General features: G+C 34.8%; 4 protein-coding genes across 8 annotated transcripts; 1 reads left to right on the top strand and 3 right to left on the bottom strand.

Moving 5' to 3' along the window:
* Nucleotides 1–136: 136 nt before the first annotated feature.
* On the bottom strand, nt 137–3,902 carry LOC111790674 (putative serine/threonine-protein kinase). Of its 2 annotated transcripts, XM_023671674.1 has the most exons (6): nt 3,220–3,900; nt 2,918–3,033; nt 2,589–2,799; nt 2,104–2,341; nt 1,389–1,539; nt 137–1,135 (listed from the first exon to the last, which is right to left on the bottom strand). In XM_023671674.1, the coding sequence occupies exons 1-6, from the start codon at nt 3,287–3,289 to the stop codon at nt 758–760; spliced, it is 1,164 nt and encodes a 387-aa protein (XP_023527442.1). In that variant the 5' UTR covers nt 3,290–3,900; the 3' UTR covers nt 137–757. The 2 variants fall into 2 exon arrangements, with proteins under 2 accessions (XP_023527442.1, XP_023527443.1); XM_023671675.1 differs by lacking the exon at nt 2,918–3,033 and having other exon boundaries at nt 3,209–3,902.
* Nucleotides 3,903–9,491: 5,589 nt separating this feature from the next.
* On the bottom strand, nt 9,492–11,798 carry LOC111790675 (E3 ubiquitin-protein ligase RNF8-like). Of its 3 annotated transcripts, none has more exons than XM_023671677.1 (6): nt 11,573–11,798; nt 11,341–11,476; nt 10,454–10,604; nt 10,234–10,300; nt 9,901–10,135; nt 9,492–9,823 (listed from the first exon to the last, which is right to left on the bottom strand). In XM_023671677.1, exons 2-6 carry the CDS (start codon nt 11,403–11,405, stop codon nt 9,613–9,615), a joined length of 729 nt encoding a protein of 242 aa, XP_023527445.1. In that variant the 5' UTR covers nt 11,406–11,476; nt 11,573–11,798; the 3' UTR covers nt 9,492–9,612. The 3 variants fall into 3 exon arrangements, with proteins under 3 accessions (XP_023527445.1, XP_023527444.1, XP_023527446.1); XM_023671676.1 differs by having other exon boundaries at nt 11,341–11,471; nt 11,573–11,786; XM_023671678.1 differs by lacking the exons at nt 11,341–11,476; nt 11,573–11,798 and adding an exon at nt 10,716–11,334.
* Nucleotides 11,799–14,048: 2,250 nt separating this feature from the next.
* LOC111790673 (probable envelope ADP,ATP carrier protein, chloroplastic) lies at nt 14,049–17,671 on the bottom strand. Its single transcript, XM_023671673.1, has 10 exons — nt 17,218–17,671; nt 16,831–16,887; nt 16,493–16,555; nt 16,239–16,295; nt 16,076–16,159; nt 15,804–15,872; nt 15,618–15,730; nt 15,365–15,534; nt 14,585–14,663; nt 14,049–14,397 (listed from the first exon to the last, which is right to left on the bottom strand). Exons 1-10 carry the CDS (start codon nt 17,578–17,580, stop codon nt 14,283–14,285), a joined length of 1,170 nt encoding a protein of 389 aa, XP_023527441.1. The 5' UTR covers nt 17,581–17,671; the 3' UTR covers nt 14,049–14,282.
* Nucleotides 17,672–18,870: 1,199 nt separating this feature from the next.
* On the top strand, nt 18,871–21,735 carry LOC111790676 (GDSL esterase/lipase At2g38180-like). Of its 2 annotated transcripts, XM_023671679.1 has the most exons (9): nt 18,871–18,956; nt 19,062–19,192; nt 19,647–19,724; nt 20,145–20,285; nt 20,361–20,437; nt 20,527–20,673; nt 20,755–20,910; nt 21,030–21,089; nt 21,455–21,735. In XM_023671679.1, the coding sequence occupies exons 2-8, from the start codon at nt 19,082–19,084 to the stop codon at nt 21,073–21,075; spliced, it is 756 nt and encodes a 251-aa protein (XP_023527447.1). In that variant the 5' UTR covers nt 18,871–18,956; nt 19,062–19,081; the 3' UTR covers nt 21,076–21,089; nt 21,455–21,735. The 2 variants fall into 2 exon arrangements, with proteins under 2 accessions (XP_023527447.1, XP_023527448.1); XM_023671680.1 differs by lacking the exon at nt 21,030–21,089.
* The last annotated feature ends 1,747 nt before the right edge of the window (nt 21,736–23,482 follow it).

Genomic DNA, 23,482 nt, shown 5'->3' with positions numbered 1-23,482 from the left:
AAAAAATTAACTCTTGAGGCCCATTTGAAACCAACTTTTGAAATGCTTAAAAATGTAGATATAGAAAAGAAAGAAAAATCATCGATTTAAAACTTGAAAAAGGTATCCCAAAGAAATGCTTAGATTCCCTAATTACGAAAGTTCAACTCAATATCATTCTTCACAGCTGGATCCAAGGAAACGTTGCATTATGCTCTCCCCCACTTTACCCCTTTCTTGAAGATGGAAACGTGGCATTAGCACTAGTACAAGTCAAACATCCACCAATAACCTTACACAACAAATTAATAAATAGACAATACAACAAAAAGCACCTAAATTGTGTCCCATTCTCCATGGTTTAATAAGTCTCCTCAGCCTTCATGGTTTCTGCGCCTGTTGAGCTCAGAAAAGCAGGAGACATGAGTATAAACATACTTTAACGGGAGGCACAAGTATTTCCTACCCGCTCAAGAAGTTCAATAGACGAACAGAAAATAATTTATGTATACATATAGACGGCAGTTATTCCCAAGCAAGTGCAGCAGCAACCTGCAAACCTTTTGATCATCTTCAACCCGTTCATCAAATCATTCACAGAATTGTTGAGGATTATTGAGAGTAGTACCACGTGAGCTAATAAGAGAAAGATTATGGGTTTACAAACAAGGAATATTATCTCCAATGAGACGTTTTTGAGAAACTAAAAGCAAAAGCATCTAAAGGAGGGACCTAAAATATTAAATACTACAAGGTGAATAGGAGCAGTGGTTAAGTATCACCTAGGAAGCATTTGAGTCAGACTGTTTGAGCTGTTAAATTGAGATGAAGATGGAGAAGTCTTCATAGCTTTTTTATATTTGATTCCATGGGAGGAGGATGTTCCCCCAGAAATAGAAGCAGCAGCAGCAGCACCATTTAACTTCCTAGTTTTGTGTCCTTTGTATACTCCAGGCTCTGTCAGTAGTTTTTCGTTAAGGTGTACCTCTCTTGAAAGCATTTCCACGACCTGCTTCATGGTTGGCCTTTGATTTGCTGCTGCTTGGGTACAGAAGAGTGCAACCGTAATGAAACGCACCACCTCGGCCTTTGGATAATTGATCAGTTCCGGATCAATGAGTTCTACGAGCCGTCCTTCTTGTTTTAATTTCCAAGTCTACAAGTTGCACAAATCACATTTATCAACTGACGTATACTGCAGGGAAAATGATTATACATCCACGTCTCAAATCCTTTTCACACAAATGAAGTGAAATATGATTGACGATGCCAAAAGAATAACTTGCCTATGTAAAAATCACTTACCCTTGGTGACTATAAAACAGTAGTACTCATGAAAGAAAAGTCACTTTCAACTCCATAAATGAATGAGCAACAAGTTATTGTTTTTTAAAAAAATGGAAATGTACCCATTCCACGAGAATCAACAACTCTTCTCCAAATGCTGCTTTGGTGCTGCTACTTCCACTAATTACTTCCAGCATGAGCACACCAAAACTGTATACATCTGCCTTCTTTGTCAACTGTCCTAAGAGTGCATACTCGGGAGCCAAATATCCACTGAAGGCACACGAAATGGTCAGAAAATACTTAAAGAGGAACAGAATATCATGCAATAAAAGATCAAGAAATTAGTGTTGTGTTTCATCTTGAGGGTGCGTGGATGACTGAAGAAGCAAAACCAATGACTGCAAACTAAAATGGGATGGGCTACCAGATCTTAAGAATGCAATGCACCTATGTACCACCCAGCACCTTTTTATTGGACCTTTTCACAACAGCCAATTCATGGCTACTTCACATTTGATCTCTCTTGATCAGATAAGCTACTTCCTGAGTGACTACTTGACCTTGGTAAACTCATTAGTCAAATCAAGATAATGGTGACTTTTGGTTCTTGAGTAGGCTGCATAAGCCATAAAGATAGCGGTGATCAACTGTTAAAATTCCCTTTTTGATTTTATCTATTTATGAGAACCGATTACTACACAGATGAAGCAGCAAATTAATTAGTAAAGTTTCTTCTCTGCCAAAAACAATGAGGAGACAATGGAAACAAGTCGTTCACAGCATATTTTCGAAGCAAGGTTCACAAATATCAAGATAATGAAAGACAGCGCTTACACAGTTCCGGCCACTCGAGTACTAACATGAGTAACGTTGTCCGGGAAAAGTTTAGCCAACCCAAAGTCTCCTATTTTAGGATCAAAGTTTCTGTCAAGAAGTATATTGCTAGCCTTGATATCTCTATGAACAACAGACGGTTCAGCTTCCTCATGTAGAAATGCAAGACCCAAAGCTGTACCGAGACAAATCTTAGCTCTCATTGGCCAATCCAGAACGACATGCTTACTCAATGTACCTGAAATCATAGTTGCTAATGATAATCTTATACTGATGATAATTTCATCAACTAAACAGATAAGACTGCAAGTATTTGTTTACAAGCTACATAAAGAATGGACATTGTCAGAAGATTAAACTGACAATAAGACACATGTTAACCGCACTCAAATTTCAGAATAGAAACAGAATTTCTTACAAGCATAAGAACGAATTTATACCGACCTAGGATAAATAAAATCCACTTGAATGCTTCGGAAGCTTACCAAGCAAAGTATTCGCAAGGCTGTTGTTTTCCAGGTATTCATACACCAAAATTCGATGCGTGCCTTCGACGCAACAACCGATAAGTTCAACGAGATTTTGATGTCTTATATCTGATATCATATTTATCTCGGTTAAAAATTCACGAGTTCCCTGAGTAGATTCTGCAGACAGTGATTTTACTGCAACATTGGTACCATCCCTCAAAACTCCCTATCCTCGCAAATCAATGACAGATTCAAAATGTATCAGAATTGATATGGGAAAGGTACCTAGAGGGAACAAATTACAGGAAAGAACACCATAAAAATTAGATTATCATTTGTCTCACTTTGTAGACAACTCCATAACCTCCAGCACCTATTCTGCTTGATGGATGAAAATTACTAGTGGCTGACCTCAGTGAATTATAAGAAAAGATGCGTACATTGTTGTTAACAGCAATCCCTAACCAAGTACAACACAGAAAATCATTTCAATTTCAAATCCAAAGAGTCGAAGTAATTACTTATAAAAAAAACCTTTTCGCCTCACCAAACAATCAGAATTTGTGGTAACCTATTTTAAAAGTTATAGAATATATAAAACTAACCTAGAATCAACAAAAGAAAAACAAAGTTACCTGATTCTCACCTTCTGCCGGTTCCTCTGAGCTGCTATTTCCTTTACAGCAATTCAGGATTGCAAAGCAACAGGAAGCCATCGTTGCAACAGACAGTGTCACTCATCTACACACAGACCACTTTTAAGTTGTACCACACAACTCAATGGATCAAAAAACATCAAAATTCAAGAAAGATTTCTAAACCCCTTGCAACAATTAGGAGAATCGTCACAGAGATGAGCCAAAATGAGCTGAGCGTCGGCACCTAAAAAGGCTAGATGGTAATGGAGACCCAAAGGGGCGCCCAAGAAAAGGTGTGGAAGAAATGCCAACGGAGATGGCGATTGCTCAAATTTAGAAGAGATTGAGATGAAATGGAGTGACTAAATGATCAAAAAAGTTGAATGATTTACAGAAAAGACAGAGCTGTCTAATAGAATGGAAACATATGTTGATCGTGTCAAATTTCAATTTCTTGGGTTTTCTTGGGTGTGTTAATCCAAGGATTCAAGGAAAAAAAAGTTCAAGGGAGAGGTGTTTTAAGGAACCAAAAAGTTTGATTTTTTAAGGAAGTGTCGTTGGGTTGGTTAATATATCACGATAAACTAAAATCGGAAGCAGGGTGACCATAGAATCCTTCTGGTGTCAAAACACTTTTTTCAGTTTACTTTTTTTCTGGTCAGAGCAAGAAGTTCATACTGTATTTTTGACATCATTTTTAACTTCCAAGGCCCACGCAATTTGAAGCTTACTTTTTTTTTTTTTGGTCAGAGAGAGAAATTCATACAGTAATTTGACATCAGTTCAAAGTTCTAAGGCCGACTGTGCTTCTAGAATTCAGGCGCTGGGTGAGCCTCATAGGAAATGTCATTACTACCCTTGCATCTTCAACTCCTACGTCATTCTACATTTCCCATGACGTCGGAACTGAAATCACAATTCACAACAGCTTTTTCTGGGGATTAAAAATTCAAAAGAAAAAGAATAAGAATTATATGTGAAATGTCATTACTACCCTTGTCAGTTTTCTGGGGATTAAAAATGCAATAAAAAAACCTGTGCGGAAAAACAAATAGCATACCACTGTGACATACTTCGCCAATTAAAACCGCTGCCAACCACCTCTGCTGTTCCATGAGATAAAAGGCTAGAGAAGAGAGAAGACTTCAGAATTTTCCGTCAATAATTTATTGGTTAGGAGAGGGCTTGTCCGACAGCAAATTATATTATATTTTCCATATGAATTATTAAAGGAATAAAACAGCTTTATTTCCTAGGAGCAGGCTTGACTTTATACACATACATTACTATTATTTTTTATATAGCAATGATATTTGAGACATGTCAAGAATAAAAGTCTGTAAATTCTGAATACACTAGCCCATACAATATCTTTCCAAATACATGAAAGTATGCCAAAGGTTGACATTTCACAATAATAATATGCCACACTTCGTGTTACATAGAAAATTATTTATTATAGAATCTATAAGTATACAGGAACATAGCATAGGGGCATTGTTCCGGACTAGTTAAGTAGTTGACTTACCTCTACTTGGCGAGCTCCTTTTTTCTCTTAGTAAACTACTATACATATGCATATTGTAAACTCTGCTTTTATGGAAGAGCCGACTCCACGGAATAAGGCTTCCGCTAGGGGAAATGAGGCTTTCGTTCGATACAAAAGATTCATTGGGGTGGTTTGTTTTGGCTTACTAATCCGATAGAAGAAGAATCACATGTATGCGTGCTAATTCATTGCCCAAATTCTTTTTCAACCCATCAAAATATAACTTCTTACTTAAAATACACAATTATTTTTGTTCTAACTTCTTAGTTGAGTATTAAAATAAAAGTGTTCTCTTACTGTATTTCATTTCATATGTCCACAAATTTTACCTTTATTTATTTATCTTTTTCTTTATTGACTCATAAAAAGATCGAGTAAAAAACAGAAATAAACAAATGGCCAAAAAGACAAACTAAATAGCAATAAGAAAGAGGTTGGACAATGATCACATTACGCTAACATTATTGACAAAGAAAAAAGAACCCTTCAACATGGTCAAAAGTTATTACCAACCAATAAACAAATGAACGAATGAAACAATAAAATACACGAAAGTCGTTACTTAACTTTATTTATTTATTTTTAATTAATACAATTTAACCGTTACCTTTTTTTTTTTTTTTTTTTTATTTTTTTTTTTTGGTCAGAGAGAGAAATTCATACAGTAATTTGACATCAGTTCAAAGTTCTAAGGCCGACTGTGCTTCTAGAATTCAGGCGCTGGGTGAGCCTCATAGGAAATGTCATTACTACCCTTGCATCTTCAACTCCTACGTCATTCTACATTTCCCATGACGTCGGAACTGAAATCACAATTCACAACAGCTTTTTCTGGGGATTAAAAATTCAAAAGAAAAAGAATAAGAATTATATGTGAAATGTCATTACTACCCTTGTCAGTTTTCTGGGGATTAAAAATGCAATAAAAAAACCTGTGCGGAAAAACAAATAGCATACCACTGTGACATACTTCGCCAATTAAAACCGCTGCCAACCACCTCTGCTGTTCCATGAGATAAAAGGCTAGAGAAGAGAGAAGACTTCAGAATTTTCCGTCAATAATTTATTGGTTAGGAGAGGGCTTGTCCGACAGCAAATTATATTATATTTTCCATATGAATTATTAAAGGAATAAAACAGCTTTATTTCCTAGGAGCAGGCTTGACTTTATACACATACATTACTATTATTTTTTATATAGCAATGATATTTGAGACATGTCAAGAATAAAAGTCTGTAAATTCTGAATACACTAGCCCATACAATATCTTTCCAAATACATGAAAGTATGCCAAAGGTTGACATTTCACAATAATAATATGCCACACTTCGTGTTACATAGAAAATTATTTATTATAGAATCTATAAGTATACAGGAACATAGCATAGGGGCATTGTTCCGGACTAGTTAAGTAGTTGACTTACCTCTACTTGGCGAGCTCCTTTTTTCTCTTAGTAAACTACTATACATATGCATATTGTAAACTCTGCTTTTATGGAAGAGCCGACTCCACGGAATAAGGCTTCCGCTAGGGGAAATGAGGCTTTCGTTCGATACAAAAGATTCATTGGGGTGGTTTGTTTTGGCTTACTAATCCGATAGAAGAAGAATCACATGTATGCGTGCTAATTCATTGCCCAAATTCTTTTTCAACCCATCAAAATATAACTTCTTACTTAAAATACACAATTATTTTTGTTCTAACTTCTTAGTTGAGTATTAAAATAAAAGTGTTCTCTTACTGTATTTCATTTCATATGTCCACAAATTTTACCTTTATTTATTTATCTTTTTCTTTATTGACTCATAAAAAGATCGAGTAAAAAACAGAAATAAACAAATGGCCAAAAAGACAAACTAAATAGCAATAAGAAAGAGGTTGGACAATGATCACATTACGCTAACATTATTGACAAAGAAAAAAGAACCCTTCAACATGGTCAAAAGTTATTACCAACCAATAAACAAATGAACGAATGAAACAATAAAATACACGAAAGTCGTTACTTAACTTTATTTATTTATTTTTANCTTCAAACCTTGAACAAGAAATCCTAAATTCAAACTTACCCCATCAGCACTTCATTTAAAATAATAATAATAATAATACATAAAACCAAAGATAAATTTACATAACATCACCTGTTTTGCAAATTAATGGGCCGCGGTTTCCTGCGACTTCTCAAATAACAGATGCAAGAAATCTGCGCGGGAAAAGAATAGTTTTAGGTAATAATTTAATCTTAAAGTTTAGTTCGTTAAAATCTAATTTTTGAACTTCCTATAACAATTTATGCATGTATTTTCAAATTTGTAATAATTTAATCAAGTGTCATTTTTTTATTGCGTAATAACTTAATGTTTGTAGGTTATTAACACACTTAATCCTTAATCACATTATTGATTAGCATATGTAAAAAAAAAAAAAAGTAATAAATAAATAAAATGATTAATCTTACAGATATATATTACCATACAAACTAAATTCTTAAAAATTTTGAGGTAGAGAGACTAAATTATTACATATTGAACTTAAAAAATGAATTGTCATAATATTGAAATATAAGAACCAAATCACAAACTAAGTTTATTGACTAAATTGTTTTATGAAAATCTAAAAACTGAAAATGTTATTTAACCTAACATGATTCCGAGACAACTTTTACATACATTTTTGTTATATTATTTATAATTATCTTTATATATAATCTGTAATAACAATTAAATATATTTCTCTCATAAAATCATGTAATGTGGTTAGCGATCACAAGTAATAATTTTGTCAATATATCACACATGGTTGTACGATCAAAATTCTTAAAATAATTTCAAAAACAGAAGTAAGCAATCATTTTGAACTCAATCTACCAAAACAAGTCGGTCACATGAAGTTGCAACTGTACTCATCCTAATAAGAACTTTTAACGCCAACATCACATCCTCGTTTCTGGGTGAGGCCATTCATCAAAATATGAGTAATTGCAGAAAGATGGGGAGAAGCACACACATTACGTGATGGTCCTTGGTGATCAAATCTCCACTATATTTTACTGCCTACTTGGTTACAGAAGAAGAGACCTATCGGTAACAGAGGGCTCACTTTTCTTACTAGCATGCAGTTGATGAAATTATATGAAAACGACGCCAACGGCAACAATTTCCAACGCCACACTATTCAAAATTTGGTGACAGGATTACTATTTATCAGAGAATATTCTAGCATGGACGGAAAAGTAAGGACCAGCAAATGGTGTAGTATTAATCAGACCTATGAAGCTTCGGTTGGAGATTACGACCCCTCCACAATGATATGATATTGTCCACTTTGAGCATAAGTTCTCATTGTTTTGCCTTAGGTTTTCCCAAAAGATCTCGTACCAATGGAGATGTATTCCTTACTTACAAACTCATGATCATTCTCTAGATTAGTGAATGTGGGACTCCCTTCCAACCATCCTCAACAATCCTCTCCTAGAACAAAGTACACTATAAAGCCTTTCATGAGGCCTATGCATTCATCAAACAACCTCCCCTTAATTGAGGTTCGACTCCTTCTCTTCTCCGGAGTCCTCGAACAAAGTACACCATTTGTTCGACACTTGAGTCACTTCTGACTACACCTTCGAGGCTCACAACTTCTTTGTTTGACATTTGAGGATTTTATTGACATGGCTAAATTAAGGGCATTACTCTGATACCATGTTAGAAATTACGACCCTTCACAATGGTAGGATATTGTCCACTTTAAGTCTAAGCTCTCATGACTTTGCTTTGAGTTTCTCCAAAAGGCTAATAACAATGGAGATATACTCCTTACTTATAAAAGCCAACGTGGGACTCCTTCCCAACCCTGTTCAACCCGAAATTGAAAACAAGGAAATGTAAAACAGAAGAGTAGAGAAATCTCAATGAAGACCTGACTAACATTTTCCCTGAAACAAGAAGGAACTAGTAACTCGCTTCCATATTTAGCCATAGATTTGATTCCTAAATCCGGAACTTCAGTGGCATCAGTAAATGAACTGTGGCACTTCTATATAGAACTCGTGAATTGACTTGGAGAAGTATCAATGTTGGAGATCATAGAAAATCATCGCAAGGAAATACGAAGTCCAGATACTAATTGAAATCTAAAGGATTCAATTCAAGGAACGAACAATAGAGCGAAACACTGTGAGCAAACACACAAAATACAGAAATAATCCACACATTCTCGCCTAAGCTCCAAAACTTTGCTCAAACACTAGACATAGATAGATTAGTTCACCATAAAGTAGAAAATAAGGCATTGAGAACCAATCCATTTTATTTGATAGGGATTAGGCAACAAACCGATAACTCCGACTTGTGTTGTAGCCGACGTAACCTAGAGCTGCGATTTCGCGATGAAAATGTCGCGGAAAATGAGCAGCGATCATATCGAAGACTTTGATCCTGTATATTTCCCATACTCCTGAAGTTGGAGATCGTCTTGTGAAAAGATTCAAATCCATCACTCGTATTGGGAGTGAGAAATGAAAGTGAACACATCCCGTCGATTAAACTTCGAATTGCCGCCAATTCTCCTGGAAAATAAAAATAAAAAACCCCGCCATAATCGGATATGGGCCTGAACGGTTGTCCATACCGGTCCAATGGAAATAAAACCAGGCCCACTTACAATTGTCTACTTAAATCTTATATTTAAAAATAAAATAAAATAAAAAAATAAAATGTATAAAATTGGAAGCTACCACAAAAGGCTTCAAGTCTATCAAATTATAGAATTGATAAGAATTATGCACAACAACATATGTAATGGGTTTTTTTTTATATATACAAATTACTTCCGGTCGTCCAAGCCTGGAATGTCTAATAGTGATTGAGATAATAAGAGATGAGTTTTGGATCTGGGACAATAAGAGGCAACTTATCAATGAACATGAACAGCCTCTTCAAATTTTCACTAGAGATGAAGGGCAAGTCCACGATTTCGCTGCTACTCGTACAGATCCAAAGATCTCCCGAGTTGACTCTCCTGAGACTGTCACGGCAGAAGGGGCATGATTGAGACCGAGCGCGCCTGAAACAAAGGTAACATAACAATCAGCTCCAAATAATTAGTAGCTGATAGCACATAAGAAACAGCAGAAAGCTTACCAACTCCTGTAACACTTCATGCACATTGAATGACAGCACGTAGGCAACACAACCTTGCTGTTTAGCTCCATGCAAATACCACATTCTTCCTCTCTTTCCAAGTCTATTTCAGAGATCTTTCCTTTGTCCAACTGATCTTTTCTTTTGTATTTGGCCGCATAAGCTTCTCTATGTTGTCTATCTTCTATGTCATTAGTTCCTCTTTGAAGTAGCACCAGAGAAGGAAATATCACCCCTGCATTTGCAAAACTAAAAAATAGGATTCGCAAGACAACAAATTTTAATTCACCTCAATTTGAAGAAAGGGCAGCTTTTATCTTCTTAGCCACTTACCATAGAACTCCTTGAGACTAGCCTTTCTTTCCTGAATAGACATGGTAGTCTTCCCATCTTCATATGCCTGAAACAAATTTAGCACATTCACAAGCTTGACAAGATAAGCTACTTCTGAAGATTTTTATCTTGGGTGACCAATTTGAACCAACTTCAATCACCAAACTCGGACAATGTAGGAGGTATGAGCGTAAAATTTTTGTCATGCAGGTTGCCGTACCTTGTATATCAGAATTCTGAGCAGACCCAATGCGCCAGCAAGGTGGCAATCAGTCCATTGCACGAAGAAGAGAAAGAACTGTGCAGCCGGACTGTATGATAATCTCATTTGAAGGCATGCTCCACCGTATTCCTTGGGATAATCAGAAGCCCTGTTCAGAATTGAGTGTTCTTTTTTTCAATTCTTACGAATTAAATGAACCTCAGATGGAACTATTGTGCACTGAAAGTAACAAAATCTCAAAATTTGAAAGAAAAGTTGCAAACTACTAGCAGTCACACAATCCTGAGAAGTCGAGATAACTTACAAAACTACTAGCAGGACAATGCTACAGTTAAGACATACAACATAACCCACGCAAAAGGAAGAAAATGTCCATTAAAATTAACATTCAGAAAATCAAGTGCATAACATTTATTAATGAATCTAAAATAAACAATTCCATTAATCTTAGAGCAGGAAACAACATACATGTGCGGGAGCAGAACAATTCAAGAAATAAGATCGGAGTGATTAATTTCTAATCCACATAGGGATGAGAGAATTTACAGATAATGAGAAGCAAAATACAAGACTTGCAACTCTCTTAGACGGCATATCGATTGAACTGTATATTCAGAACAACTTTCCTGAACTTCAAATTCTAACGCAATGAATCCAACACGGGTGGCATCTAATCTAGGCATGTAGAAAACATGGATCTTGAGATACGAATTATTGAAACTCGATGCAGTTTCGATCATAGAAATCGATCAAACATAGTGGATAATTTCCAGACAGTGAGAAACGCGAACATTGCAATAGCAGTTCTGACAGACTCCAGAGTGATTGTCAAGAAACGGATTACAAAATATCAAACAATAAGGAATAGAATATGGAGAGATTACAAGGTATTGGCGAACTGAATATCAGCCTCGAGTGCCTTAAGGGAATCCTTGAAAGATTTCCTCATTTTGACTTGATTTCCACACTCAAACTCCCATCCACCACTTCCAGTATCAGCAGCGACAACTCCTACCTTATCTAATTCAAATCAATCGATAAATCTCCATTCAATTCAGAAGAAACCAAAAAGAACACAAAAACGAAACCCAAACACAGCCAAAAATACAAAATTACCTCTGCCATCTGCAAGCGAAATTTTCTTTACGCCTCGTTCGACTTCAACAGCACACCTCCGAGAGAAATCCAACCTATGAAATTGGGAAATCCCCTTTCTGTGTAGTTCTTCGCCAGAGGGGTTCCAAAGTAAATTTGCCAATTCGAGAAGTGAAACAGCCGTGGAGAAGGGGAGTGGGACTGCCTAGGCTTTCGCTTAGAGAACACGTAACAGAACCACCTCAGTTGCTTTAATAGTCACGAAGAAGCAGGTAGATTCCAGATACTTAAATTTACCAAAATACCCTCGTACTTGCCTCCAAATTCCTACACACTCTCCTACTATTCTCACCCCGTACCGTCACAGTCATTCAACTTGCAAATCTCATTGGACTTCGTTATATCTTATGGGCCATGATTCCGCTGACCTGTCACCTGCTTAGGGCAGCAGTGGCGGAGTTGCGTCACTTGCAGTGTGACGATAATAAAAGTAAAAGCTGTGTGTAAATTGATTGATGGCCTTTCGTCAATTCCTCACACGTGTACGGCCTGATATATTTGTCGCCGCCTTCAATGAAACGCGGCAAGCATGCATGACTGATTCTCATCCGTATGTGGAGCGGGCCCCACATTTTAATGGCTTTATTATACATAATTTATTTGTTATATCTTGTAGAAATTTCCTAGAATTTCGTGTATGCTACCAACGAAAATAATTATTTAACTCATGAAATAAAATAATATTTATTTAATAAGGTGAATGTAAAATCTACTAATATTTTAAATTTTCATGCGTGACATGGGTGATTGAAGTTTGACCCAAAGAATTTCATAAACTTTTTTTAATTATTTTTAATATAGTATAGATGACGTAACAACAAATAGTTATTCTTATATTGTAAAAAGAACATTAGAATATATATTTCGAAAGTTCTAACCACCAAAATGGTTTTTTTTTTTCAGAATTAAAAAAAAAAGTTGTTATAACTAATTAGATTTTTTTAAAAAAAATAAGCCTATAAATAGAATTTCTTTGTTTGGCCAGTACTTTCTAACAATGATTTCAAAATTCATGTAAAGTTTTGAAAATTAAGAGAAAAAAAAAAGTTTTAAAACACTTGTTTTTGCTTTTTGATTTCAACGAAGAATTCAAATATACACTAGGAAAGATGAACACCAATGTAAAAAAAAAGTGAAAAAAATAATCACTATTTTCAAAAACTAAATAATCATCAAAATCAAATCTAAATTTTAAAATTTTCAAAACCTAGGATTAGATTTTACAAACATTTGTAAAAATAGACTAAAACAAGTAAACATTTTAAGTTTAATGTTAAAAAGAAAGATCAAATAGCTATCAAAATAAGTTAAATCAACTAAATACAAACTAAGACAAGAAATAAATCAAAAGATTATACCGTTTTATCATAACCTAATGAAAAGTTAGGACGAAGATCCTAAACTTGGTCCTAAAGGTTTCAAACCAAAATAAAATCTCCTACATTTAATGGTAAGTAAACACTAGTAAAATCTCCTACATTTTCAGGGATTCTGCCCAACAAAATGGTAGACCTCTCTTGTCTGTGAAGATCAATGAATGAGAAGTAAAATTATTGAGGGTCCGGCCTTTAGTAGCCTCCACTAATCATTGCTTTATATGGATTAAAAAAAAGTAAAACAGCAAGCACACGTTAAATATGGATTCTCAACAACAAAGAAAAAAATAAGTGATCCAATCTAGCAGAATCTACGGCAGCTTTGCTTTCATTTTACGATCACAACAATTATTGTTCTTCAAGTTTCAAAAGCAACCACTGTGCATAGTTGTCATAGAAAAACCAAGCAATCGGGCATACAAAGTTTAATACCGAAATAACAAGAGTCAGCTAGAAGAGATTTGGTGGAACTCCTGGGTTAACTATTCTCTATCAGATCTCATACGTATAATTGAAAGTTTCCATATTAAACATAAAATAAAAGATTCAAAAGCTTGTTGGACACTTTTAGAGTCCAAAATCTATTCTACCATAAGGAGCTAGAAAGTTTAGAGGATAGCAAGGGTTATATTAGGAACATTATTAGTAGCATAATTGTAATTACTTGGTAGTTTATTATGGTGGGGTCATTAAAAAGAAAGGGGATTTAATGTTGAGTGGGTACTAGGCATCACTTTGGAAACTCTGTCGTAAGTGGATAGGGTTAGAAACCACAACTCTTCGCAGTAGTATGATATTGTCGATTATAGTCCATTTTGAACATAAACTCTCATGGCTTTGCTTTTGGTTTTCCTAAGAGGACTCATACCAATGAATAGCCTCCTGGTTTTTGGTTTTCCTAAATCCACGATCAACTCCTTAGTTAGCGGACGTGAGACTCTTCTCCTAACAATCCAAAATAGATAGATTAGGGGAGAGAGACAGCTCTCTCCTATTCATATTGTAATCTCTCTTTTGATGTTTCAATCCAGTTATATTTTTGTTCCATGTAATTGGTATCCTAACAAAAACCTGAATTCTTTTCTAGCAGGTGCATGCTTTTGTTTGGTATCCAAAGGGTTGTCATTCCAAAGGTCCCACTCTGCAATGGTTGAACTATGATACAACATCTCTATTTTAGCAATTACAAAACCCAAAAACCATACCTAGCTCTGGCTTTCCATTGAACCGCAACAAAAACTTGATGGGTAAGGATGGCGAAGAACCATACGCTAAGAACAGCTATTCCGGAAAATTTAATCACTGAACTTCTGATTATGCTTTTCACGATTTTCCTCGATGATTCTCTGGTACTCATTTTCACTGGTCTCAACAAGACGCTTGACAAAGTCATATGTGGTAAGCTTGATGCTGCAGTAAAAGAAAGGAAGGGAGGTAACCCAAGAACAAGAGTGGAAACAATTTCATGGAAGAAAGAGTGCTGAGAATTTGAAGGTTAGTTAAAATATTCAACAACAACAAAAAATAAAATAAATAAATAAATAAATAAGAAAAAAGTAAAGGGAAATTCTCTGGGTTATTCGGATATGAAATAAACCTGCTGCTAGGTAAATTCTTCAGGAAGTTGGGCAGTAAACCCCTGTAAAATCCAATAAATCCATCACTAGCCCATATACCTGCATCAAACATCAATTCAGATTGAGGCAATGATTCCTAAACTACAACTCAACAAGAAAATTTGGACGTTGAACAAGCACATAAATTTTGTAGGTCAGAGCGTTTTAGTCTCCAAGCATTCCCAGATTTCACTCCTAATAATAATTATTGTCATTACGACGTGTTGTTCCACGTTGGTTGGAGAGGAGAACAAAACACCCTTCATAAAGGTGTGGAAACCTTCCCCTAACGAACGCATTTTAAAGCCTTGAGGGGAAGCTCGTAAGGGAAAGCCCAAAGAAGACAATATCTGCTAGCGGTGGATTTAGGTCGTCACAAATTGTATCAAAGTCAGACATCGGACCATGTGCCAGCAAGAAGGCGGTTCCCTGAAGAGGATAGATATAAGGTGGTATGCCAGTAAGGATGCTGGGTCCCGAAGGGGTAGATTTGATGGCAGTCCCACATTAATTGGAGAAAAGAATGAGTGCAAGCAAGGACGCTGGGCCCTGAAGGGGGTGGATTGTGATGTCCCACATTGGTTGGGGAGGAGAATAAAACACCCTTCATAAGGGTGTGCAAACCTTTCTCTAGCATACGCGTTTTAAAGTCTTGAGGGGAGGCTCGAAAGGAAAAGTCAAAGAGAACAATATGGTGGATGTGGGTGGTAAAAGAGTTCGATAATTTTACTTCAAACTTAAAGGAACTAATACTAAATTACCTGCAAAAGCATCAAAAACTGTGTTGTAAGGTGTACCCTTCATTTGCATCTGTCTTCTCACAGTATCCAAAGGATAGCACATGAGTGTGGCTAGGGATGCTGAAAGCAAGGCTGTGAATAAAGATGTTTGAGTTCTCCTTTGAGCTTCTTCTGGAAAAGATTTTTTTACCCTGTTGTACACAAAATATATCATTAAAGAGCAAGAAATTATTTTCATTGAATGTAATACAAGAAAGAACCAATGAGCACCTACAAGTCAAAAATGCAAAAGTTCACGGCAATGTAAGGAGCTATGCCAAAAAGGGATGGTCCAAGACCACTGTAGTAGGATGTAATGCCTTCCTCTCGTAGCATACTCAAGGCTATCTAGAAACCAAAAATTATCCATAATTTACATATGAAGAATTTTTCATATATATAGAAGGGCAAGTCGAGCAACCTCAGATGCCGTTTGAAACCCAGGGTCAACTGCCATGCGTAACCTCAAAACATCTAATGGATATGTCAGCTATGAAGATAAGATTGATTAATAATGCACACAAGAGAGGCCAGTCAGGAAGCCAAAATTTTAAAGTCATAATCTGATTTATTTCCTCTTCTTCTTTTTAATCTGAAAATCTTCAAGGAAGATATTCAATTGAAGAAGAGTATGGAAGTTGCAGCCTTGAAAAATAAAACAAACAATTAACGAATAAGATATGTCATGCTTACGAAGGTGGATGTCATGCCAGCACAAGCACCAGCAGCAAGTCTTCCAATCACAGAAAGTTTGTCATCTTCTCCCCTGAAAAAGTTCTATAAATTCTGGTACATATGACAGAGTTTCACCATATTTGATTTCTGTTTAAGATTCATCTTGAAATACAAACTTTACCTTAAAGTTTTCATACGCAAAGAGTTGGATAGCACTATATGGTATGATGCGTATAACCTGGAACATAGAAGGCAAACCATAACCAGGTATTGCGTTTCAGAAGGTTAAACTAACAAATCAGCAATACATCAGGAAAGCAAGATTATGTTTGGACATTAATAATTTCCATAGGTATAATTGTTCTAGAGCTCATAAAACTCACCGACAACACTAGAAGAATAATATTAATAAAAAAATTAACTGAAAGCAACAACCTGAGGAAAGTTGCCTTTCCAAAGCCCTCTAACTCCTTCCACCTTTATTATGGTTGCCACTGCCTGCAATTCGTCCATGCAAACCACCAATCAACACAGATAGCAGTGTCCTTTAGAGTTGATACTAATACGTTAAAGCTCATGAAGATTTAGCAATTAAATGACGCCTCTAATCTGTCTATCTTCAATGGAGAGTAGCTAAGAAAATTGAAGATGTTAAAAATATACAAAAACAATTTGCTAACACCTTGAAATATTGATGTGGCACCAAGAATCATCAACGCAAATAAATAAATAAATAAATGTTGAAGTGCCAATTAAGGTGCTTCTTATCATACCTCGATAAAACCAATCGACTTCTTAGCTCCTTCTTGCGCAATTCTTGCTCCATGAGTCTGCAAACAAGCGAATTCAGAGTACAAAACAAGTTAGATGAATTAGCGAGACCTCTCTTAATACAGTGTATGCTTAAGACACGTAAGGAGATCCGAATTTCTATGCATTCATCCTAAAATGAACTTATAGATGCCTACAAGAGCACCGAAAACTAAAATAGCAGTGGCCGTACAATATAGGTTATCTAAGAGATTTCCGCGTTTAAATTCTACAAATAAAATGGAGACTGTTGCCGTAAAACATAGCTAAAGAAATACTACTTTGCGATATGAATCCAATTCAATTGACGAAAAAGCGAAGTTGCTGGAGACGAACAGCGAGGCTATAACCTGCATAAGAAGCTTGATTCTCTCTAGAGGAGCTGTCGCAGTCTTAGCGACCGCCCCCGATACGGCGGCAGCGACGAAGAGCGTTGCTTCTCTGTGCACCAAGGCTAGAACTGACAATGGATGCTTGAGCAGCTGAGCCGGCGTCGGCGCGAACCTCTTCCGGTTTCTCTTTTCCACAACAGTAATGCAGGCAAATGTAAAGCTACTACCATTGCCATCACTATCACTACCACCACTGGCGCCAAATCGCTTGTTGCTATTCCACAGTGGCTGACAGTCGGTAGTGCTGAAGCTTGGACGATCAGAAGCTTCAAGGTGTCCAATATTCCGCCACACAATTACTGGCTTCTTTTCTTCCCGCATCCTGAACGAAACTGATTCTGTAGAGCTTACGAGCCCGGGAGATAGGCAGGAAAGCCAGAGTAACCACTAAACAGAGACACGGAAATGATGAAACACCAATAGACCAAACGAATAGAAGCAGATACCTGTTAACAAAGCCTAAATATCCCAATTGGAAATCGACAGCTGGCAGTGGGTCCCAAGTTGCAGCCAGATATTTTTCATGACGGCGTACGTTCGGGAGCTTGTTGGGCTTCGGCCCAATATTTCTATTTCCCTGGCCCAGTTTTACTTCTATCTCGGCCCAAATAATAATAATAATAAGGAGGAGGCAAGTTTAATATAAAAAAAATATTAATTAAAAGGAAAGAAATCAGAACATAAACAAAGTAAAAGTATTTGGTCTTCCACTTCCATTGCACTGGACCCGAGATCCAGACATCCAAACACTTGTCGTCTGTGTCCCATGCAATATGCAGTTCCTTTTTCTTGATTCCTTGAATGTCAACCACGTTTCACTCGCTGCCGCTGATATCACTCCCAAGTTTAGCAACGGACCACGTTGAAGCTTCAACCTCCAACCACGGCAGCTACGAACTTTACAAGTACATAATGTATACAAATTTAGTACTAACACTTTGCAATTTGAACCTATCTATTTGATATACGAACAATTAAATCGATAAATAAATTTTAAAGTTTATATTCAATTTAACATAAAAATTGATAAATAAATTTGACATCAAATTAAATTATGTTTTCCTGGTCTGAATTAATGAAATAATAAAATAAATAATACGGTTGATTTGATAGGCGTTACTTTTTTAGAATAGTTGATGGTTTTGGTTTTGTTTTTGTTTTGGGAATATATGGTCACAAATTTCCTACGATTTAAAAGGAAACATGTTTTTCAGGAATTGATGTCCTTTTTCGCAAGTGGTTGGCATTCCCACTTTTCGTTTATTTCTTAAACTTTTAAAATGTTATTGTTTTTGGTATTTAATATAATTTTACAATCTAAAATTATTTTATGTTTTTTTTTTTTTAATTCAAACCTTATAAGTAAATGTTTAAAATTTGAAATCACGAATAAGGATAAAAAAGTATTTGAAATCTGGCTAAATTATAAATTAGTATATAAATGTTAATATTCCTGTCTGTTAATTACTAAATTTTAGAAAGTGATGATTGTTTTTTTAGAAGATAATACTACATATTTTTCTTAACCCTCCGGAAATTTCTTATAATGGGCGGGTTAGATGAGTAATTTTCCCTATAAAATGGGTGGGGAATTTGTCTTATAAGGTCCATGAGACGGAGAATTAAATTGTGAGAGACTGTTCTTGTGCAGCGGTAGAGACCGTCGTACTCCGGACTCAGATCAATAATTGGACGTGGTTCGATTTCTCTGCTCTGCAATCTCTTTAATCAGGCCTACTGTTCTGTATAGAATTACAGTTCGTTTTGCTTTATGCTTAATTTGAAGTTGTCGTTTGCTTCAGTCTGGCCTGGATTAGCGAAGATGGTTGGGCCTGCGAGACCTCTCTTTGTGCTATTTGGTTCTTCCATAGTTCAATTGAGCTTTGGCAATGGCGGATGGGGTTCTATTATTGCCGATTTGTACTCCCGCAGGGTATATGTTCTTAGTCTCTCTGGAGATTTCTGGTTCTTTCTTGTTTCCGCTTCGTTTCATGTTTTTATGTTTATTCTTGCTGGTTTCTTTTTGTTCGCATGAAGTTTAATTATCGAAAATGGCATAGTTGACCTCCTGAACGAATCTCTTGAAATGTGGCATGCTTGTGGTCATGTTGTGGATAAATTTTTGCGAACAATAGACCAGAATGGCTACTATTTAAAAATTACAGGTTCAAAATGGACTGTGATTGATTTTTATTCTAAAACATGCGTGATGACTTTCCTTGGCATGTTCTCACCGTTGGCTTCCCTTGAATGGTTTGGAAAGTTCTTGCGGATTTCTAACTATTTCCTTCTTTCGTTTGATGAGATTTTGATCCGTTCTGAGAGCTCAATTTGTAGATCTCATACCTTTGTTGGTATCCTGATTAAGTTTCTCTGCAACTCCACAGGCAGATATCTTGCTACGCGGCTATAGTGGTTGGAATTCTAGGCAGGCTCTACAGGTTTTGCATCATGTCTTTCCAAAGGTACATTGCTGTGTTGCTGAAACTCTAGTTCAAGGATTGAAAAAACAGTAAGATAATTGAATTGGCCTTTTGCAAAATGTCTTGAAACCAAAATTTGCTATTTCTGACAGTCTTCTTGAACAGTAGTAGTTCATGTTTACCAATGAATAGTGTGGTTCTGTGAAGACAGCATGAAACCCCTTCATGGCTTTAAAAATTAGCACCAGATTCTGCTAGCGACTGTTAGTATTAATTGTGTTTTGGGTAGGTCTTTCTGCTCCGATACCATGTTAAATCAAACCGTAAACTCGTAAGCTCTTGTCGATGTGTTTTATGTAAACATTCTTAATAAAACATGTTTCAACTTTTACTAAATATTATGTTTTGTTCAATTGAGTGGATATTTTGAAGCTAATGTTTTAAAGATATGTTGCCTCTCAGGACAGTGCCATTCAACCTTCATTGGTGATAGTCTACTTTGGTGGCAATGATGCAGTGCTTCCTTTCCCTTCTTCCCAGAAGACTTTGGTGCCACTTCCTGAATATGTAGAGAACATGAAGAAGATAGCCATTCATCTCAAGGTGAACTGTTAATATACTCTTAATCTCGCATCAATCAATTTTTTTCTCTGCTTATTCGTCTAAAACATTTGTCAGAGCCTCTGGGAGAAAACCCGAGTCATCTTCCTCACAGCTCCGCCCGTGAGCTATGCTCTAATTAAAGAAAAACTGAGGTGTGCTCATATTGATATATGCATATTTTGTTATGAACATTCTCGCTTTTTCAACCCCAATGCCTCATTTTATGTCCTGATTGATCCAGCGAGGAACACGCCAAATGTCGAACACTGGAATCATGTCGTAAATACGCGGAGGCTTGTAAAGAACTTTGCAAGAAGATTGACGTGAAATGCATAGATGTGTGGAGTGCAATTCAAAAGAGAGATGACTGGCTCACTTCTTGCTTCACGTTAGTAGTTATAGTTCATAGAGGAGGATCATCTTTGATCCTTTTTGAATGGATTGAATCAGTTGTTTGTGGTTATTTCAGGGATGGCATTCATTTCACAGCAGAAGGGAGCCAGATAGTTGCAGAGGAAATTTGTAAGGTTTTGGAAGAGGCAGACTGGGAACCAAGTTTGCACTGGAAAGAATTGCCTATTGAATTTGGTAGTCCAACTAAACCATCCAGCCCTGTAAGGCAATGGTAATCGATTCTTCTTTTGCATCATACGAAGTGGATTATTATTATTATTATTATTATTTTCATTTATTTTAGTCCATGATTAAATGTTAATAAATGTTTTTGCATGTATTGACTCTCAGTTGTGTGAATGGGAATGGATCTCCCACATCTCACTTGCAAACGTAGGCATATGGATTAAGGTTGGAATTTTCATTTGATTTTTTTTTTTTAATTATTATTTATAAATAATAAAAATAATAAATACTCCTTGGAATTTAGTTAGAGTAATAAAAATAACAAAATTTTATATGAAATAGTTAAAATAATAATATTTAATTGATCAAAATCTAAAATTTATATCTAATAGATTTATTTTTAATTAAAATAAGAAATAAATATAAATATAATATAGATTTATTAAATTAAAAATTGAAAGCTTATGTACTAAATAAATATAATTAGAAATTTTAAATTTGAAACTCAATTAATTAATTGAAAATCTATCCCATTTTAAATATATATTTTAAAACTAACTCAGTGTTGAAATGATGACGTGTAAATGCAGGCCTAAAAAGAAGAAAAATCCTTGACGGCTACTTTTGGAGTCCACCACAGTAATGGGCTCGTTCATTGGGCTCAGCCCACTCCTACAGATTAATGGGCTTCTTTATGGATCAAAGTAGCCCATCATGTGTAGCATCATTTGAGATTTAGTTTTTCCTTTCTTTTCCTTTTCTAATAAATAAATAAATAAACCTTATTAAGTAGGTATATGCTGTTTGTGTGCGTGTCTGTGTGTATCAAAACAAAGCTAAATAAATTAATTATTAGCTCGTGAACCATTAATTCGTGTGAAGCTTATTTTAATTTTAAATTTTTAAATTTTTAAATTTTTAAATTTTATTAGTACACGTTTAAAGTTTAAACATATCTAGTTAGGTATATTTTTAGGGTTTATTTTATTGGAGATATATTTATCAATTGTTTAGGCTATGTATTGACCCACTGAATTAAGTTTAATTAATTCGTCTGAAGAGGTTAGTGAATAATTAATTTAGGTCCAATGTTTATCTTAAGGTATATTGAAAACACAATTAAATAATATGAAGAGAAATTGTATTCGGATAGCATCTTTCCCCCACTTTTAACGCTAGGAATTAACAATACATATTTTATTTCATAATTTTGACTCGATTGTACGACCAATCAAAATTAAACTTAAATAAATAAATAAATAAAGCAAAGTAGAAACAAAGGGAGTTTGACGTAATTGATGGCATTGGGACTTAAATCAACAACATCAATAATAAATTATAATCATTTAGTTTTCTATTAATTTGTAATAGACTATTAAACTTTTAATTTTTGTTTAGAATTTTTTATTTATTAAATTAATTTTGTTAAATAAATTAAAAATATATTAGACAGATATATTAAAGTTAAAAGACCGATCTGTTTATCTGGACATGAAATTTTATAGATTTTATTTGTAATTTAATTTAATAAGAAACAAAACGAAAAGAATCTTAAAAAAGAATAATAAATACAAAAATAAAAGGATGGAGTGAAAACCAAGTGGGACACGTCTCTCTCTCTCACTCCTTTTCTCATTTTTTAAGCTTTGTTAATTGTGGAGAGGAAAGAGGGTGATGGAAGATTGGGAATGAGAGGCACAGTGCATTTGCTTCATCCCAACCAATAATATTCATTTTTTAATAATTCAATTTCCAATCATAAATTCCATTTTCTTCAATTCAATTCTTTTTTTAGTACAAATTGTATTTAATATAATACCTTATTTTACTTGGTCGACCAATTAACACAAAATTAGACATTATTTTGTTCCCTTTTTAACGTTTAAAATAATTTTTTTGGTGAATTCTAAATGTGCCTCCGAAATTTAAAAAAAAAAACTTATTTGGTCGTATCGTGATTGTATATAAATAATTAACTTTTAAAAGAAAAAACTTTATTTATTTTTATTTCTAAAAAAGCTAAATTCTTTTAATGGCTATTTTATTTAAAAAATAAATAAAAGTATGTTCTATCTCATCTTGTTTCTTTCTTTTTAGTTGTAAAAAGTATAATATCGATGAGTAATAAATTCTTATTGACATCTCTGTGGAGTTGATTATCAATTATGTGTTTATATTTAAATCTTCCAGAAAAAGTTTATTTAAATTGTTACTATTAATTTCAAAAGTAAACATCTCAAGTTTTTATTTATTTATTAATATATCCTTTCAAATTAAATAAAAATATAAAATTTGAAAGTATTTTTTTTTTATTAATATATCCTTTCAAATTAAATAAAATATAAAATTTGAAAGTTTTTTTTTTTAATTTTTAAATTTATTAATTTATGCATTTAAAATAAAATAAAATAAAATATAAAGTAATGTGAAAAGCTGAAACTTGGGTGTTACGAAGGTAGCGGTTGGATCGCATCCAGTTGTGTTCCAGAGCAGACAAGCATATGGTCCACACCGCACCCATGTCTTTCACTTTNTATTATTATTATTTTGTAGTTATCAATTCATAGATATATATTTAGTTTTATACCCTATGTTTCTTCGACATTCTATTCTAAATT

The sequence above is a fragment of the Cucurbita pepo genome, chromosome LG03 (genome assembly GCF_002806865.2).
Source record: "Cucurbita pepo subsp. pepo cultivar mu-cu-16 chromosome LG03, ASM280686v2, whole genome shotgun sequence".
Classification (NCBI taxonomy): Eukaryota; Viridiplantae; Streptophyta; class Magnoliopsida; order Cucurbitales; family Cucurbitaceae; genus Cucurbita; species Cucurbita pepo.
This window is presented reverse-complemented; position numbering and strand designations above follow the sequence as displayed.

Bases quoted from the DNA above. Each gene is read 5' to 3' on its own strand.
- LOC111790674 (XM_023671674.1), bottom strand. From the start codon at position 3,289: ATGGCTTCCTGTTGCTTTGCAATCCTGAATTGCTGTAAAGGAAATAGC. The intron at 2,342-2,588 runs GTAAGCTTCCGA...CTATGATTTCAG, and splicing joins CCTTGCGAATACTTTGCTTG to GTACATTGAGTAAGCATGTC. The intron at 1,136-1,388 runs GTACATTTCCAT...TGCAACTTGTAG, and splicing joins TGTTGATTCTCGTGGAATGG to ACTTGGAAATTAAAACAAGA.
- LOC111790675 (XM_023671676.1), bottom strand. The intron at 10,136-10,233 runs GTAAGTGGCTAA...TTGCAAATGCAG, and splicing joins TAGTCTCAAGGAGTTCTATG to GGGTGATATTTCCTTCTCTG. The intron at 9,824-9,900 runs GTAAGCTTTCTG...CCTTTGTTTCAG, and splicing joins ATGAAGTGTTACAGGAGTTG to GCGCGCTCGGTCTCAATCAT.
- LOC111790673 (XM_023671673.1), bottom strand. From the start codon at position 17,580: ATGCGGGAAGAAAAGAAGCCAGTAATTGTGTGGCGGAATATTGGACAC. The intron at 16,296-16,492 runs GTTGTTGCTTTC...TCTATGTTCCAG, and splicing joins GGAAAGGCAACTTTCCTCAG to GTTATACGCATCATACCATA. The intron at 16,160-16,238 runs GTAAAGTTTGTA...CAGAATTTATAG, and splicing joins TTGCGTATGAAAACTTTAAG to AACTTTTTCAGGGGAGAAGA.
- LOC111790676 (XM_023671679.1), top strand. From the start codon at position 19,082: ATGGTTGGGCCTGCGAGACCTCTCTTTGTGCTATTTGGTTCTTCCATA. The intron at 19,193-19,646 runs GTATATGTTCTT...GCAACTCCACAG, and splicing joins CCGATTTGTACTCCCGCAGG to GCAGATATCTTGCTACGCGG. The intron at 20,674-20,754 runs GTTAGTAGTTAT...TGGTTATTTCAG, and splicing joins TGGCTCACTTCTTGCTTCAC to GGATGGCATTCATTTCACAG.